Here is a 19,163-nt window from a genome sequence, read left to right on the forward strand (position 1 = left end):
GAGTGGGATTTTTTTTTTTTTTTTTTTTTTAACTTCTGCCTTTCTAGTTGTTACTAGCACTTTGGCTTTTTGTTTAGGCTAAGTCAGGGAGACAATAGAATCTAAGATCAGGTCCCATCTACTGCTAGAGGTTCTCAAGGAGGAAACAACCTGGGGTATTCTGATCATCTGACTAATCTACAGGCTAATAATGGGGAGTCTCTTCAAACTGCTATTCTTTGGGCATTTGATATTTACTCAGAAGAACAGCTGAGCAGGTGTGGGGGAAGGACACAAGGAAGTAGCAAAGTTCAGCCTCATTTCAAATGTTTAATCTCCAATCAGCAAAACAACTAAACAACTCACCATTCTTGAAGGACCACTGAGATACTATCTAGGATTGCTATAGCACTCCTTACTCTCCCAGTGAGGCCTGTGTGTTGCTTGCAGGGGCAGCCACAGCACTTTAATGGGGTTTGGTGGACTCCATCGCCATCTGCTCCCACCCCAACCCCAAGAGGCCCTGCTCAAGTGGATGCTTATGTTTGGGTCTAGATTTTGCTCCTCTACCCTCAGAAATCATATCACTTTAGGCCTCATCGCATGACCACCTTATGTGTGATCAGATTTATCATCGGAAAGGAAAAGCAGGACAGGGAGAGCCTCTGAATTCCAGAAGAAAGGGGTACAGGAACACGACTTGGGAAAAGAAGAAGCCAAAAACAGAAGCTGGGGTGCCCTTTCACTGAAAAAGGTCGGCCCCGTCTAAGGCATCCCCACGTAACTGGAACTACAATTCCCTGTTCTAGTTGCATCACTAAATTATCATTCTCACCATCTGACCTACCCCAGTGTCCTGTTGCCAGAGGGTGGCCAGCTGATTTCTCAATCCTGAATCAAGAGTGCTGGCAATGGGCCAGGCTGCTTCTGAAGAATAAAGGTTTCTGGGGCAATTAAAAGGCTTCTTGTCTTCCTCTGTAGAGTGTGGATTCTCACCAACCTCTCCGAGATCCAGTTGGCCGCCCCATCATGCACGTGTCAGGTCTCAAACACGCCACGGGGGAAGCCATGTTTTGTGATGACCTCCCGATGGTGGATAAAGAACTTTTCATGGCTTTGGTGACCAGTACCAGGGCTCATGCAAAAATAATGTAAGTAAATGAAGAGGTTTCAAAAGTCTTTTAAAAGCACCCCTATGAAAAAATGATAATAAATAAAATAAAATAAAAGCACACAAATGGGTTACCTCTGAGTGACGTGCCTGTTTCCCTGCAATGTCCTAAGCCAATAGAGCCTAAAACGGAAAGGACAAAGGAAAGGTCATCAGCCCCAGGAGGGGAAGGGAGACTATCCAGAAATGACCATCATGAAAGAGAGAACAAAAATCATGGTTATGGTTCCTTGCTTCCTTTATAACCTTCACAAAACCTCATCCACCTGCTACAGCCTCAGGCGTGGTGCAGAGGAGTGACTCTGACTTAGCGCTGATACTGGACTGGTGTTCAAACAGTGAAAAAGCTACATCATTACCGATTGGTAACTGGCCAGTGTCCCGAGCTTCCCAAGTTCACCTCTTGCCGCTGCCACGCTAACCCCACACTCAGGTGCTCCCAGCAGCTAAAGTGTTACCACCTGCCCCAGCAAGAGTCCTTCTAGACCCCACTCCGTGGCATGGCCATTCTGAAGAGTCAGGGCCTGAGCTGGACCAGTTGTTGCATATTTTCATTTTCAACCATGCGCTATCCCTCCCTGGGGTTTGGGGCCTTCGATTCTTGCTGATTTCTACTTCTTAAATATTTTCTCTTTGCTCAGATCAATTGATTTGTCTGAGGCCCTTGAAGTTCCTGGTGTGGTTGATGTGATAACAGCCAAGGACATTCCAGGCACCAATGGTGCTGAAGATGACAAATTATTGGCAGTAGATGAGGTACAGAGTATGCTTTTCCCAGATGACTATATGCAGATAATCACCGTGTTACCACTTCCAGCCTTCCAGCTCTCTCTGCCACTGGGAAGAAAAAGTGCCAAGTCTTGCAGCTTCTCTCCACCCCTAATATCTTGATCCAGACCTATTCTTCTGGAGGGAGGAAATAAGATAGTAAAGGGGAGCTTATTAAGGAAAAGCAACAAGTCCTAGTCCTGCCACTAACTGTGTACCCTTGACCCGATTGACACTTATCTGAAGAGTAAATGCAGGGAGCTGATCTGAATCAGGATAATATATCTTCTAAAGATCAAGAAAGGGTAGTACAAAAACATAGCCACTCCCTCCAATGTACACTGAACCCTCTCCCTTCCTGAGCCCCTCTTCCACCTCCCACCTGCCTCACACACACAATTTTTAATAAGGTTGGCCCTTGCCATCTTAGACCTTTAATCCATTAATAATCATTAATTGAGCACTTCCTTTTGGAGCCAGGCTGCCCAAGTTCATAGTCCAGCTCTGCCACTCACTAGCTGTGTGACCTTGGGTTACATCATCTATAAAATGGGACTAATCAGAGCACCCACCTTATTGTGTTGTTGTGGGATTAGATGAGTAATACATGTAAAGTGCTTAGAACAGTACTTAGCATGTGAAGGCTCTCAGTGTGTTAGCTATTATCATATCTCACTAAGCCCAACACAAACTGCTTCTTCTCTAGCCTTGGAACAAATCACTGTTATTTTAGTTGAATTCCAGATGAAGAGGTCGACTGTCATTTAGGGGCCATGTTGTACAAACAACACTTATCTTTAAACTCTAAAATGATACCATAAAGGTAACACGTGAACCTTGCTCAATGGAGGGCACAGCAGATTAAGGTCACAACCAATCTCACATTCACTCTGAGACTGACATTCTCTGGGTAAAATGGCCAATGGGACTATCTGTACTAATCAGATTATTTTTTCACTTTAATTTTTTTTAATATTTGGTCAAACACTTATGTTTGATTGTGACCCCAGTGTGGTTATTATTGCTTAACAATGATATTTAAGACTCTAGACACTGTTAGGGCTGAGCTCAGCCTACTCCCACCCAGAAGTTTCTACCTATTCCCTGCGTGCACTTTCCACAGGTTCTTTGTGTGGGCCAGATTATCTGTGCTGTGGTTGCAGAGACAGATGTACAGGCAAAGCGTGCAACTGAAAAGGTTAAGATCACCTATGAAGATCTGGAGCCCATAATCTTCACCATCGAGGTAAACGTCTTTCCCACAAGGCTGTAGAATCAAAAGTACCTTTGTAAATATCTTTGTGCAAGACTAATCTGGGGCTATAATTTTCTCTTGTCATTGGCTTGCTCTGGATAAACGAGCTTTCTCTGGAAGATATTCCTTGTATGAAGTGGAATTAGGTTTGGCTCCAAGAAACAGAAGGAAGTAAAGCAGAATAGAAGTTTCTTTCTCTTTTGCATTCAAAAGTCTGAAGTGATCAGTCCAGGGCTTATACGAGGTTACACGTGTCAGGATAGGCTCCTTCCATCTAGTTCCCCATCATGCATGGTTTCCAGTCTCCAGGTCACGTTTGGGTCCAGAATGGCTGCTGAAGCTCTGACTATTAAATCCACATCCCAGACAGTAGGAACAAGAAGGGGATGAGGCAGAGCAGAGCCTCTCCTTTAAGGACACTTCCCAGAAGTTGCACATACCTCCCTGCATCTCACTGGTTAGAACCTAGTCACAGGCCACATCTAACTGCAAAGGGAGCTGGGATGTACAGATTTTATTCCATTTTATTCCACACATCCAGCTAAAAACTGGGGGTTCTGTTACTTGAGGAAGATGATGATAATGGTTATCGGAAACAATAATGCTTTCAAGGTGGAGTCTAAAACCAGTGGAACTATCATAGTGAAATCCACAGAAGTTCCCACTCTCATTTCTGGTTTTGGACAATAGAATTCAAGATGGCATTTCCATCAAAGATAATGGAATTAGAATAGAAGATTCACATGTGGACTGAGATTTGCAGATTCTAATAAGGGACAAGTTCAGAGTGATTGAGTTGAGAAAAGTTTACTTGTCTGTATGGTTGGGACAGACAATAAAAAGTGTTCAAAGGCCCTAGTGAACTATGCACTAAATGTTCATCCAAAATTCAATGCCATTATTTGAACATTTAAAAATGTCTCTATCATGTTTATTTGGTACAAAATTTACATTCTCTGTAGCACACTATCTAATTTAATCTGTATGGTTAGTTTATTTTAAAAACATAACGACATGGAAACTAGATTAGGAAATGAGATCTTATTATTCTGTACAGGTTAATGTACATCCCCCCGGTACATCTCAGAGTATTTTGAGAAGAAAATTAAAAAGTATTTGCAAAGTCCCCTTGAGGGACTAGGGGAAAATGTGGAAATAAACTTCCCTACCTGGGGAATTTCTGATGGTGATTTTTAGGAGTTAACTGGCTTTTGTTTAAGAAAAACCTGCCAATAGACGAAAAATTAGGAAGAATTGACTTTTGTGCTTTTTTTCCTGTCATTCAGGATGCAATAAAACATAATTCATTCCTCTGCCCTGAAAAGAAACTTGAACAAGGAAACATTGAAGAGGCATTTGAAAGAGTCGATCAAATTGTTGAAGGTAAACTACTCAGGATATTTAATAGCATCTTTGCCCAATTCTGTTCTGAAGCAGATATTGAGAGCCTGTCATTTCCTCTCAGAAAGACCACCCTCTAAGTTCTTAATGCTTTGCCAAATTTCTTTTATGCCTCTTCTTCCCAAAATTTGTGTGGGGTGTGTGTGTGCGTGTGTGTGTGTGTTTGGAGGTAAGCATAGGAAGCACAGAGTAAATGGAAGAAAAATTCCTAAGGTTTTGGTTAGTCAAGAGCAGAATAAGGAATGGAGCCTGGAATTTTAACTTTTTACCTAAAACTGTGGTCTCTGAAACACCTTGTCCTCGGTTGCCACAAATCAAATGCCTGGTCCAGCAGTTTCTTGTCCAGGACAAGTCCAGGGCAGTCACTCTATATCTTATTTGCTTTTGAATTCCCAAAAATGGCAGCTTCCAACCAGCATGCACCCTCGGGAGTCTCCCTGTGCTTGTGCTTAACAGGAGAGGTCCATGTTGGAGGACAGGAGCATTTTTACATGGAAACACAAAGAGCACTGGTTATTCCAAAGACAGAGGACAGAGAACTGGACATTTATGTGTCAACACAGGATCCAGCCCATGTGCAGGTGAGGTCCGGGATTCTAATAAGGGACAAATTCAGAGTGATTGAGTTCGGCTTCCTCCCTCCATTGCAGCAATCCCCACAGCCTCACAGTGGGCAGCCGTTTCACCCGCAGAAGCTGAGAATCCGTGCATTGGACATTGGGAAAGCAGCTCAGACCCCAGAACCTTTTTATTGTTTTTTTTTTGTTGTTTTGCAAGTAAATAAAAGAGCCACCGTCACTTTAGGTTCAAAGACTATGTTAATTTCCATCATGCTTAAATGAACTCTGTGATTGAATGATAATACAATTGTTTTTGTACTTGATTTTTCTCTAAAATAATCATGACAGATAACCTTTGGAGTAAACACATCACTTTATAGCACATTTTCATTTCCCCAGTCACGGAGTGCTCCAGGTTTTAGCTGCAAACATATCTTCTCCTTTTGTAGGTTGTTAAGGTGTTGGCTGGTTTTCCTCTCCTTGGGACTTTGGGTCTAGGCATTTAACTAGGAACACAACTTCAACAGAAATCTAGGACTTTAAAGTACTTCCCTTTTAGAAAAATACCATTTTTCTGCTGGAAGGGTTGTTCTGTGAAGATTAACGATGTTTATGAACTAAATAGTCTGAATCTGTTTCACAGAGCTCTGTCTCAATTTTCTCCCAACAGTTGACGTGAATGAATTCTGCTGTGATACTGTGTTTCAGGAAACAAAAAGCTCCTTTGCCATTTCACTCTTGTGAAACCTTCCCATCATCTCACTTTTACAGAAAACAGTCTCCTCCACATTAGGCATCCCCATCAACAGGATCACCTGTCACGTAAAACGAGTGGGAGGAGGTTTTGGAGGGAAGGTTGGAAGACCTGCTGTATTCGGGGCCATTGCAGCTGTGGGCACCTTCAAGTAAGTGTTAGAGATAGAGGAGGGTGTAAAATGCGCAGAGCAGAGGGGCAAGTCGGTGGCCTGAGAGTCACATGAGCTGCTGTCATAACCAGCTGTGTGTGCCTGGGTAGCTGAACCTCCTCTTTGTCTTTGTCTATAAAATGTAGATATTAATACCCACCCTCCCACCTCCTAGAGTTATTGCAAATGTCAAACATACACAGGACTTTGAAAGGTCAATATGCTATAAAAAGGAACAAGTGTTATTAATTGATATCTTTAGAGCCAGGGCTGCTCATCCCTGAGCTTCAGGGGAAGGCAACCAGTTTAGGGGTGGGTCAAGTCCACCTCTCCAAGTGGAGTGCCAAGGGGAAGACTGGCACCCCACACACACACCTTTTCCTTTCCGCTCTCTGCCCCAAGAAGACAGAGGTTGAGAAAACAACGGCTGTCCATCCTCTGCCTCCCTTCATCTTGGAAGGGCTGGCTCCTCAACGGACAGATAATTCTCTTCAAAAAGGCCTCCCAGGCTAACCTCAACCCTGAGGGCTCACCCCTCGGCATTCATGTTTAACGTCAGTGCTGACTTCTCTGTTGCTTGTTCATTTTCTATGGCTGTTTCCACCACATTCTGTCAGAGCCCCAAACAGCCTGCAAAGTTCACCAGTCCCACTTCTTTTGTCAACTTCTTTGTAGTTCAGAGCACTCAGGTAAGAGTCTCAGTCTGCAAAGACAGGTGGGAAAAAGCAGGATCTGAAGCCCATCTCCAGTTCTTTCCATAATGAGCCCTTCTCTGCTTACACCCACCAGGATCCATCAAAGGATAATCAGTTAAACACTTTATTCCCACCTTTTTTTTCCAGGCTCTGTGCCTTTAAGACTTCACAAACATGCCCGCGTGTTAGAATCATCTGGGGAGCTTTTAAATCCCCACGCCCAGGCTGCCCCCTTGCTGACCTAGGCATCAATATTTTTACAAAACCCCTCCCGGTGATTCCGCTGCGCAGCCAAGCGAGGGAAGCAGTGCCTTAAAACACAGGCTTGTCTTAGCACACAGCTGCCTTGCATTAAGTGATCCTACAGCTTATTCCCAATCCTTCCTGATTATAGGAGTAACATAAGGTCATCAGCATTGCTGCCTCACATCCCAGACTCACTGAATCAGAATCACAGGGGAGAGACGTAGAAACTACATTTAACTAGTGCTCCAAATGATTCTCACCAGGAAGGAAGGCCCAGAAAACCTGCCCTAAAATAGTGGGGTTTCAACCTCGTCTGAAGACACTTGCATCAGAGTCACCGAGTGCTTGGGGAAATGCAATTCAGGGTCCCACCCCAACCTATTGAATGCAAGTTTGAGTGCTAGAGGCCAGGAATATGCATTTTCACCAGCGCTGCAGGTGATTCTTCTGCCCTCCAAAGTCTGGAAACCTCTGCCCTCAAGATACAGAAAGGCAGAGGCTCCCACTAGGCCAGCATAGCGGCATTCATAGGTAAAAATGAAGATGCTAAACCAGATATCCTAGGACAAGTGTTTGGTCTTGTTTTTCCAGTGATGATGTTAAGTTTGCATTTATCTGCTCACACTATTACTCCTCTGCAACCAGGTGGTGGTACATGCATTGTCTGGACCTGCATGAAGGTCAAATTTGAAGCCATAACAAACAACTAACTGGCATGTGACATTAAATCCATTTGTTAGACCTCCAACCACTGAATTATAGACCACAGAGACAATAATAATTTAGTCATACTTCAATTCAGATCAGTGCCAATAATACATTGCATGTGTTCAATAAATATATATGGGATGGGTGGATGGATGGATGGATGGATGGACAGATGGTAAATGAGAGATTGGGCAGATAAGTGAGAGATGGATGAAGAAGCTAAGATTTGTTTTCCTTAGAACGGGTCACCCCATTCGTCTTGTTCTTGATCGTGAAGATGATATGTTAATAACTGGAGGAAGGCACCCATTATTTGGAAAGTATAAAGTGAGTATTAAAGATGAAATTTAAATTTATACTTTATTTGTCTCATTTTAATTGTTTTGTCCTTTTCTATTTTTCTATTTTGCTAAATTCTAAAAATAAATAATCTTAGCATCTAAAAAATTAAATGAGGATGCTGTAGATTTAAATCCTCATAACATTTTATGAGGATCTTTTAATATACTAATGTATAACTATGAAGAAGATCAAGGATAAAAATACAATTTCAAGTAGTGATAAAAACACTACTTAGAGGAAAAAGGGTTTTTATCAGTGGTTCCTCAAAGACAAAAAACACTGAAAGAGGCTACAAATATTGTTAGGCCAAAATTCCTTATCTATTAAAATATTATTTTGCAGTAGAAATGTTTAAAACAACTTAACCATTTTAACTGCAAAGTCATTTTTTACTAGTGTTTCTACCAAGTAGTTATGAAAGTGTCACAGAAGGTCTTTGCAGATAGGAAAAAAGAATCCACTAACCAGTGAAATAATTTTTAAAATTTTCAAACATGTTCATTGCATTTTTATGCAACTATAGCATAAACACTATTAAAAATACTTGTTGGCATCTAGTTGACAACAATATCACTTTTCAAATTTGTGATTGAATTGTTAGGATTGTTCTAACAATGCTCTATTTGGGAACTGCTGGTAGCATACACATAGCTAAATTTTCTATCTGGTTTTGTCATTGCCTTTGATTACTAAATTATTTTATGACCTATATTACAAAGTTGTGGTTTCCCATACCAAAGCATGATGTTATTACTTCCATTGACATTAGTAATTTTTATAATTAGAAAGGAAGAGCCATAGTTGCCCATTGAACTTTTTATTTGCCTTCAAGGCTCAGATATTAATATTCACAGCTATTATTATCTTCTAGTTCCAAGAGCAACATATAAGCACACTGCCAGGATTGTGGCAATTGGTGGTGTTAGGGTGATGGTTGAGTTCTTTAGTTTTGGCCTGGATTATAAATCAGGCTTTATATCATAGTCGTGAGATTGTTTTAGAACTAGCATTTAAGAAGGTTCTAGACTGTTGATATTTTGGTTACTATAATAATATAACATATGGTTAAAAAGAGTAAAATGGGCTTTGTGAAAAATCCAAATTTTATTGAATTTTGAAAGAAATATAGTTTCACCTTCAAGTAAACATAATGTGTTATATACATATATCCTCATTCAAATTAGCTACAATGTTTTGCTTCGTTATTGAGAACTATTTGTAAATTAGGATAATAGATGTGTGTAAATGGGTTCCTCTAAAATTCTTGAAAAGTTTATGTTAAATAGTTTAAGAAATCTTTCTCTACCTTACTTATAAGGTATGACTTTTTCTTCATGAAAAGTCTAAGGTTAAGCTTCAGCCTAGCACTTGTCAAAATTCTGAATTTGTGGATGATCTTCCTACATTTCCTAACTGCTCTGTGGTTTATTATCCAACATTTCCTTTGGAGTAGATGATGATAACCTACAGTGTATGGTTTCTTCAGATGTGTTTTTCCCTTATTTTCAGAAAGGCAAAGGGAAAAGGGCCAATCCTTTTTGCTCAAATTTAAAACAGTGTGTGAAAATTTTTCTTTCTATCTGGATTGAACAGACAAAATGGTTGGGGTGGGTAAGAGTGGAGTGGCAACTTCAGAAAAATACAAGTTGCCTTACAGGGTCCCCAAAAGGTAGCAATAGCGCTAGCTCACATTTGCATGCCCTGCAGCCATTTACAAACCCCTTCCTCGCCTCAGTCAAAGGAGAGCAGTCCGCCGTGGGTATCCACATCCCAGACCTCCACTTCAGAGGCTTTCCCGTAACACCATACATTGTGACTCACACCAACGCAGTCAAGAATTCCAGAGACTGCCCAGCGAGGGAAAAACCACAGACTAAATTAGAAGGAACGCCAGTACAAAATGAAGGAAATTCTCCCAAAAGTAAGGAAGAAGAGGGTGGAAAATATATGCTGAGAGACAACAAGGACATTAGAATTCCATACTGACTGTAGAGCCAGAAAATTACATGTTGAAAGGAAAGGGCTTGCAAAAATCAGGTCCGAAGTGGTCTTTGTCAGTTAAGCCCTGGAAAACAGGACAAGAGCCAAGCGTGGTACACCACAGAGCAAGTGGGGAACAGACCCTGTTTTCAACCTTGCCCCGTTGTGGAACTGGGCTATAGCTCATACTTGGCATGTAAATTATAAACATATCAGTAAATGTTCGTCATTTGGTGACAGGTGGGATTCATGAACAGTGGGCGGATCAAAGCTCTGGATATCGAGTGCTACCTTAACGGAGGATGCACACTGGACGACTCGGAACAGGTACGGACATAAGGAACCAGCAGCATCCTTGACCATAAACAGAATGTAAAATTTCTAGATCGGTCTTTGTGGAGCATGTTTCCTTAAGTAGTGAACAAATTCCACGGCTCAACTCTGACCCTGTTAGAGAAAAGAAAAAAAGTGTAGTCCAGTGTATGTGAACATTTCCTTTTACTTTAGGTAACAGAATTTCTTATACTAAAGCTGGAAAATGCATATAAAATCCGCAACCTCAGGTTCCGGGGCCGTGCCTGCATGACAAACTTACCGTCGAATACAGCATTTCGTGGATTTGGCTTTCCACAAGGAACCCTGGTAACGGAATCTTGCATCACAGCTGTGGCAGCCAAATGTGGCCTTCCGCCAGAAAAGGTAAAGTGTAAACAAGGTCATAACCAAGGTCACTGAGGAATCAGATGAGGTGACGGACCAGCTACTGTGATCTGTGCACACTAGAAGAATCCCGCAACTTGCCCTCGCTCAGAATTCATGATAAATTAAGCACCACCTAAAAGAACTCACCTCCCTCCATCTTACCCCCTCCCTTAAACAAAGTTTTTTCTTTTTCTTTCCTTTTTAAATTTATAAAAAAATACTCTTTTTAAAATTCAAGCAATACTGAAATAATTAAAGTAAAAAGGGAAAATTCCCTTTTTAATCCCCCCCAATCCCCACTGGTCAAGGGTAACCATTATTAACTGCTCACTGTTTATTGTTCTAGACCTTTTTCTGAGTATCTACCCATTTGTATTCATATACTCATATGTAAAAATTGACATATAAACACATATGCACATATTTAGTTAGTGACTAAAATAGAACCATGAAATACATATTATTCTGCTTGACTATAGGCGGTGGCCTTCTTTCCATTTTAGTAAAATGATCCACATCATTCTTTTTCATGTATTATGTAATACAGATGTACTGAAACTTATTAACTACACCATTATTGATACATATTCAGGTGTTTACCCATTTTTGCCTATTAAAATGATGCTGCAATAAATATTTTACTACATATGTGCCAAGGGTATGTCTTTGCCCTGTTGTGTAAGTATATGTGTAAGATAAAGTTACAGAAATGGAATTGCCAGTGGGCTTGAAAACTTTTGAAAGACTGCCAAACTGTTCTCCAAAAATATTGTTTTGTGCTATATACTACAAGCCCCACAGCTGTACAGTGTACAAGACCAGAAAGAGGCAGCCTCTGGCGACTGACATCATTGTCAACACTCTTCCACTCCCCATACATTCCAATCAGACCCCAGCTGACTTTTGCCACTTCTGTCCCCTATTTTGCCACTATAGACCCTCTGCTTCTGCAAGGACACTCTATTTACTGTCTCTCCAATTCTTTATCCCTCAGTTCCACAGGGAGGACCACCAGGTTTGTGATTTGTGATTGTCAGGGTGTTTCCTACACTCAAGAGAATATGGAAATATTATAAAAGGAAGTCAATAGTTATCCTAAGAAAAGTCACATAAAGTGTTCCAGGGGTACAAAGGAGGAATACATCCTATTAGCAGGGGAAAGGGAGATCAGGAAGAACTTTAGAGATGATGACACTTAAGATAGGCCTTGAAGAATGATCAGCAAAGATGGGGAAAGGTCATCTCGGCAAGTGTAAGTAACATCATGAACAAAGAAAGTCAACCTCTGTCTGGCTCAGTTTCCTTATTTATAAAATGGGGACAATATGACCCCACACACACAGAGTTCCTGCAAGAATCAAATGAGGTAATATTCATTAAACAATTATAAACTGGATAGTATTATACCAATATTGTTGCTAATAGTAATTCTTTTATTGTTATTAGAGTAAGAAAGGGATAATGAAAAACTCCTAAGTCCTATCTCAGTTGGCTTTCATTATTCGTTTTCAAGTGTTGCTAGCTTCCACGAAGTAAGGCACACTTATCTTCAAATAAATTTTTTAAAAGATGTAACCACACATTCCAAAGGCAATTGGAAGGCTTGGAGAAGATCTGCTGTTGGTTATTACCTGCAACGCTATTTCTCTCTAGCAGAACAAATCTTTAGTTGTGACAATAAATCCTTGCTTGAGTATAGACATGTACTGTCTCCCAGCTCTGCTCCATCCCCTGAAACTTAGAGGAAAAGAAGAAAACTCTGCCTCCCTAGGTCCCTTCATGCCCCCCTCCTCACAGACCAGTCACCCCCACCCTCCACTTCCAGGGGGAAGAGACTCTGATTAGTGCAGTGAAGAAGAAATGAAAAATATCTCACAATTACTTTTGCAAAAGCACATGCTGTACAAGAAAGAAGAAGAAATGGCCTCTGCCTTCCTCCTCATTAAAGTTTGTACATTAGTGGAAAACGTTTTCCAATCTCTATTTTGCAATGAATTTCTGTTTTACCAAATCTATTGACTAGATTTCCCTCCCCTTTCAGATTAGGGAGAAAAACATGTACAAAACAGTGGATAAAACCATCTACAAACAAGCATTCAACCCTGAGACTCTGATACGATGTTGGAATGAATGTCTGGACAAGTCGTCCTTTCATAGCAGAAGAAAGCAAGTGGAAGAGTTTAATAAGAAGAATTATTGGAAGAAAAAAGGCATTGCTATTATCCCCATGAAGTTTTCAGTTGGTTTTGCTGCAACAAGTTACCATCAAGTAAGACTCCTTTCCCCCCCCACCATTACTGGGAAACTATATAAGATAAGTAAACTTCATGTCAGAGGCCCTCCTAGCCCAATCAGCTTGTGTTGACTTTGGGAAAGTGTCACCTTTCCCGGAGCACTGAGCTCCTCTGCCACGTGGGGGAAATGCACTGAACTCTCCTGAGCAGCCCCTCCTCTGCAAGCACTTTTTACATAGTGCAGTAGGACAAGGTATCAATAGCAGAAAATAGCATCAGCAAGCAGGAGAACTCCAGCAGCAGAACTGTGGGGATGGAATAATGGCCCAACTGGCTCACCACTATTCAAAAAAGGAGCAGGAGCCCACGAAGCCTGTGGGGCTGTGCTCTCTGAGTTCAGGGGTCTCACGGCTTGGGCAGGAGTAGGGCTTCTCCTGGCCCATGCCCAGAAGCCCACAGCACTCCTTGGTGCACCTAAGTTAAGGCAGAGAACTTGTTCCATTTCACCCTGACCAGCTGACAGATTCCAGCTACCTCTCCCAAGAATCTGTGTCAATTCTGCTGGGGAAATGGGGGTGGGAGTCCAGAAATCTTCCCAGGTAAATTTGCTTCTCAGAGGCAAGTCATTCACAGGCCCTACCTGGAAGGACAGCATATAGATGAGTCCATTAAATAGTTCCACCCTTGGTACAGAAGAGTCTTCCCAGCATTACTGTCCATCAAAAGCAGAAAACCCAGCAATTGTGAAAATCTTACATGCATTAGATTTCCCTTGTGTATACCATCGAAAGCATTCTTCCACTTGCTGTCAGCTACCGGCAGCCAGTAGACACACACACGCACACACGCACACACGCACACACACACACATGCACACCCCACAAAATCTGCCCTGCCAAAGAAATCCTTCTTATGGTATATAGCAGTTGCCCCCAAATCCCTAATCAACTGGATTCAGGCAGGCCTGAGACATCTTTGGCCCTGCCACTGACTAGCTCTGTGACATTAAGCAAGTTATTTAATCTCTCTGAGCCTCAGCTTCCTCAATTATAAAATGAGAATAATAATAACTCTCTCTTAGGATTAATGAGGATAAAATGAAATAGTGAATGTGAAGCCGTTGGCAGGGTTCCTGGCCCACCCTGGGCAGCCCTAAGCTGTTTCTTAAGAAGGTGTATCTGTCCTCGGGGGATCCCAGACACACCTCTCAGGTCTGTCTCTCTGGTGGGCAGGATGTGACCCCCTAGTTTTCTGGATCACACTCCTGTTCGGATCCAGTGTGCCTGTTCTATAAAGAGACACAGAAGGTAAACTGTCATGTCTACGACCCTGGTCTGGATCAATGACGAGAGAATGGGAGACCCGGGTGCCCCATCTCCCACCTAAACCAGTCTCCTCTCTCCCATCACCCTAACTCATGAAACCAACTTCTCATCTCACCACAGGACAAGTTTAAAATAAGCCATGACTCTAAGTCTCCATTTGCAAGCCTCCAGCTTCCCCACAGAGTTCTAAATTGATGTACCCGAGTCACCTGGCTGGGGGCTGAAGTGTGTTATTCCAGGTCAGCTGGTGACTCACAAACCAGCTGGAACACCTCGTCTCCAAACTGGGTGTGAGAAGTGCTGTCCACAGAACAGTCAGAAGGCCCACAAAGAATAAATACCATCATTAGCACTCATAAGCCGTGATGCTCCCAGGGCTCCTCCAAGCCTTCCGCAGGCCTCCAGGCATCCCCAGACACCAACAGACTGAATTCTTAATTCCTCCTCCTCCGGGAAGGAAAAATACAGCCTTTCCATTCATTCAATTTACCAGACATTTATTTAGCGCCTCTGTGATTCAGACCTGCTCTGAGTTTTCTACTAGACACAAGATGAACAAGACCAGGTGCCCTTGTTACCCCCATAAGAGGATGTGCAGAGAAGGGGGTGATTGATCCTTTCCAGGATGAGAAGCATTCAGGGACGTTTTCACGGAATAGGGACCGTGGGACTGAGGACTGGAGCCAGCCAGGAAAGGGGAATAGCAAGAGCAAGAGCACGGAGGGGGAAAGGAGCAGCAGAGAGGCCGGACCCAGGGGCCAGGCAGGGAGCAGCGGGGATGGAGCTGGAAAAGCAGGCAGAGGCCAAATGCCCCGAGGGCCCCATCAATTGCAATTAGACGCCGGACTTCAATTTGAAGCCCACTCCAAACCTTTCCCCCATTCGTGATTCCAATCAAACGTCCCCTCTGGGAACACTTCTCTGAGCTCCACAGAAGGAGTCAGATCTGTCCTCTGGGCTCTCCCAGGGCCCGATATGCCACCTGCCTCCTCTCACCAGTCATTCTGCACTACAGTGACTTCATCTCCAGCCTGTCTCCCCACTATATCTTGAGCTACTTGGGAAAGGACCACGTCCTTGTTCCTCTTTATATCCCCAGAACTGAGCACAGAGTTGACCCACAGTGCCTGCCTATACTTTAAAATATTAATTAACTAGCTTAGGGGTCAGCTCAAGACTTAAGCAGGGGAGTGACTTCCTAATATTCGGAACCCATGCTCACAACTCCAGAGGAATCCTGAGGGGCTCCTACTAAAACCAGGTTCCTAAGTGGGCATGTTCTTTACGAGTGACTGGCACAAAACAGAAGTAAGTTTCAGACTTCTACCAGGAAAGCTTGCCTCTCTGACCCCACCCCCACCCCCATGAGGCTGGTGTTTCCCTGCCTCGATTTTGAAATTGAACCTTACTAAATGCTGCCTTGGACTGAGCTGTGTGTTCCTGCATTGTTTCATAGGCAGCAGCTCTTGTTCATATCTACACAGATGGGTCTGTATTGGTCACACACGGAGGCAACGAACTGGGGCAAGGCATTCACACCAAAATGCTTCAGGTAAAATAAATAAGTAAATACAACTAAATCGTTAATCTCACTCTACTTTGTTGACATGATTGACATTTGTGACTCATCTTTTAGGGTAAATAATGGCTCCCTGTAGTCAAACCCTAGGGGGCAGAAGTCCCGTCATGTGCAAATATTCCCGGAGCTCAGCCGGGTTTATGGATGGAGGTGGCTGTCAGGGATGCACTGTGGGAGATGCTCCTACAGGCTGGACTAGAGCAGGCGTTTCTCAGCTTTTCTATTTTGAGACCAGTGCATGTAATTTTTTATGTTCTGGACAATATTGGGTTGCTGATGTTTTATTTTGACAAGTATTTCATCAACTATCACCCTCCTATAATTTTTAAAGGCTGTTTTAACACAGAGAGACACACAAAAACCCTAGGAAGAATATAATCTCAGGGGCAAGGGGAGAATAATCATTTAAATCGAATAAATTGAGCTTTAAGACAAATTGACTAGATTGTCATAGTGCACGTTTGTTACTTTTGACTCTCCAGCCTTTAGCTCCTTGGGAGTAGCACATTCCACATTGTTCTAAAGGAACCCTCAATTCCGGTACCTTTAAACTCCATCCCTTTCATTATCCCCACGCCTGCCACAGATACAGGCACAGGACCCAGGTCTGGCCAGTCGTGGTTCTCAATCCCCCCCAGGTTGTAGGAACTGGGCCAGGGATAAGGCACAAGACTCAAGAAAGGCCAATCAAGGTCCTCTCTGGGGACTGATATGTAGATGCTGGAGGAAAGGAGCTACCTTTTCCCTGTGGCTGTTTGGGATGCTGTAGGCCAAGGTTGCCAGGGGCCACGTCCCCTGTGCCATGGATGAAGCCTGTCTGTTGTTGGAAATTACATGGCCAACGCAGAGAGAAAAGCAAACATCAGAGGCCAAGAGGGGACCCTGATGAGACCACAAGGCCCCTAGATCCCTAGATACAGACATACCTGATGCTAGGTCCATCTATTCTTCCCAGTTATGCGAACCAACATATTCTCCTTGGATTTCCATCCCCAAGAACTAACAAAACTGTTCTCTATCTCTATCTCTATCTCTATCTCTATCTCTATCTCTATCTCCCTGTTTTCATTTTGCATCTTCCTTGGTAAACTCAATTATTGCATGGCATCAGTCTAAAGATCACTATCTGGGAACAGGAACAAGCCCATACCAGCAGACATCTTCAGAAGATATTTCGGCAAAAAGTAAAAGACAACAGCAACCAGAATAATGTTTTTCCTTTTCCTTACTTCCCTCCTTTTCATTTCTTTCCTTTTCATTTCTTCTTGATTAAATATCTTAATTCCCATATGTGTCTTCTAGAGAATCTAGAAGGAAGAGAAAAAAAGTGAACAGCAAACACTAGAAGAATATAAGCAAGTGAAAACAAACAGAAGAAAAGAGGGAGGAAGCTAGATGGGGATGAGAGCAAGAAAGACTTGCCCTCAGGGGGTTCTAGGTTCACCTGACACTGACACCAACAGGTTTCAGACCAAACCCTGAGTCAGGCAGTCAACCTAATATCTCTGCTTCTCTCGCTCTCTCTTTCCCCCACCACTGTCACCAAACAAGTCACCAAAAAAGTCTCAATTTGGCCTACTGCCAACACATGTAAAATTTAGAAACTAGGATGTCCTTAACATTCTAAATGCACTGTTAAAATCTGAAAGGAAGAACCGCAATGGAATATTACCCAGAAAAATGTTAATTGAAAAAAAAAAAAGAATCAGCATGAGACCGTGCTGAAAAAATGGTTTCGATGTTTATAAAACACATTATTTTAGGCTTTAGAGTATATCACGGATGTAAATAAAAATAACGGTTTTTTGTTATTAAGAAAAATGATGACTCAAGTATTCAGAGCAGTCCTTGCTGGACTTGAAAATATTTACCTTTCTCACAGGTGGCCAGCCGTGAATTACAAATACCCATGTCTTACATGCACATCTGTGAAACAAGCACAGCCACGGTGCCCAACACAATTGCTACAGCGGCCTCCATCGGGTCAGACGTCAATGGCAGAGCTGTGCAGGTGACCCCTCTTGTCTGTCTTTCCCCTGTATGCTTTTTCCAATCTCTGGTGTTCCTGAGCTGGTTGCAGGCACAAGGGGCTGGCTTCAGAGCAGTCATCGCTATCACTCTACATGGGCATGGATAACCAAACTGTCTGGAAAGTGTATTTGTTAGAGTACACTAAACCGAGGTGACAGATAGACCCAGAATATGATATTCTTCTCAAACACAACAGAACTCTTTCCTGCACACATAACAAACAGTCTAGAGGGAATGTTCGGTCATTGGAGGATCCAGATTGATGGTGGCTCTGTCATCTTTAACATGTGGCTTTTAAGGTTGCCCTAAGCATCATCTCCCAGTGAGCCAGAAATGGAGAGCAAGGAGGAGCATGCAGGGAAGACTCAGGGCCAGACCTGGAAGTAATGCAAGTCACTTCTGCCCATAATCATTAGCAGAACCCATCTCAGGCCACACCTGACTGCAAGGGAGGTTAGGAAATGTAAAATAATGGGAAACCATAAGCTCAAATGCCATGAGAGAAAGGGAGAATGGATTTTGGTGAACAGATGGCAGTGTCTGCCCACCAGAGGCACAGAAAGAAGAAATGGGGTACCAAGCAGTGCAGAGCTGTGCAAGTTTCCCCTGGCACACACAAGTTCTTGCAGGCAGGTGGGCAGGTAGAACACCAGCCAGGTAGATATGGTGCAATTAAAGTGTTGTCATCAGTGGAGTTGTACCAGAGTGCTCATAATTATTTTGGGTACTTATTTTCTAACTAATGTTTAAAGAAAAAAAACTGCTAGATTTTCACTATCTCAGAATAGAACTCTGATTTCTTAATTCATATATCTGATTTCATGTACTTTTGGAAGTAATATCTATTTGTCATGTTTCTGTTACAAACTGTTCACTTTTTCCATTGGGACATTGTGGAGAAGCATTTTTCCCCACACCCAAGACACTGCATTTATGCCACCAAGGGAACCACTTTCAAATCAGTCTTAGCTTTGTAGGGATATCTCTCAGAGGATCAGAAAGTGGAGGCTCTTTTTGCTCAGCACAATTGTGTGGGAAACCTCAAATTTATAAGATCTACTTCTAGGAGGGATCAAACATGAGAGGAAAAGTTCAGTGTATAGTGGTTGTCAGCCCAAACTGAAGGTTAATCCATCTTCTAAGGTATTGAGTTTGAGGTTTCTGCTTCAAGGATGAGAAACTTCATGGATCTAGGTTATTAGAAAGAAAATTTCATTATTTCCCCATACCACACCCAAAGCCAAACCTTCGTTGCAGTAGTTTGACGATGGATGGATGGATG

The 19,163-nt window shown here is 42.6% G+C and overlaps 1 protein-coding gene across 5 annotated transcripts in view; it reads left to right on the forward strand.

Annotated features, from left to right (window-relative positions):
* Positions 1 to 19,163, forward strand: part of LOC119544175 (aldehyde oxidase 2) — an 81,821-nt gene that overhangs the window by 44,223 nt on the left and 18,435 nt on the right. For all 5 annotated transcript variants that reach the window (XM_037849365.1, XM_037849366.1, XM_037849368.1 and 2 more), the window contains 12 exons: positions 961 to 1,130; positions 1,792 to 1,906; positions 3,042 to 3,164; positions 4,460 to 4,556; positions 5,031 to 5,155; positions 5,906 to 6,039; positions 7,928 to 8,015; positions 10,251 to 10,337; positions 10,518 to 10,709; positions 12,754 to 12,981; positions 15,728 to 15,823; positions 17,733 to 17,861. In XM_037849365.1, the coding sequence (XP_037705293.1) occupies positions 961 to 1,130; positions 1,792 to 1,906; positions 3,042 to 3,164; positions 4,460 to 4,556; positions 5,031 to 5,155; positions 5,906 to 6,039; positions 7,928 to 8,015; positions 10,251 to 10,337; positions 10,518 to 10,709; positions 12,754 to 12,981; positions 15,728 to 15,823; positions 17,733 to 17,861 (1,584 nt within the window). The remainder of the gene's footprint in view (positions 1 to 960; positions 1,131 to 1,791; positions 1,907 to 3,041; positions 3,165 to 4,459; positions 4,557 to 5,030; positions 5,156 to 5,905; positions 6,040 to 7,927; positions 8,016 to 10,250; positions 10,338 to 10,517; positions 10,710 to 12,753; positions 12,982 to 15,727; positions 15,824 to 17,732; positions 17,862 to 19,163) is intronic.

The sequence above is a fragment of the Choloepus didactylus genome, chromosome 9, assembly GCF_015220235.1.
Source record: "Choloepus didactylus isolate mChoDid1 chromosome 9, mChoDid1.pri, whole genome shotgun sequence".
Classification (NCBI taxonomy): domain Eukaryota; kingdom Metazoa; phylum Chordata; class Mammalia; order Pilosa; family Megalonychidae; genus Choloepus; species Choloepus didactylus.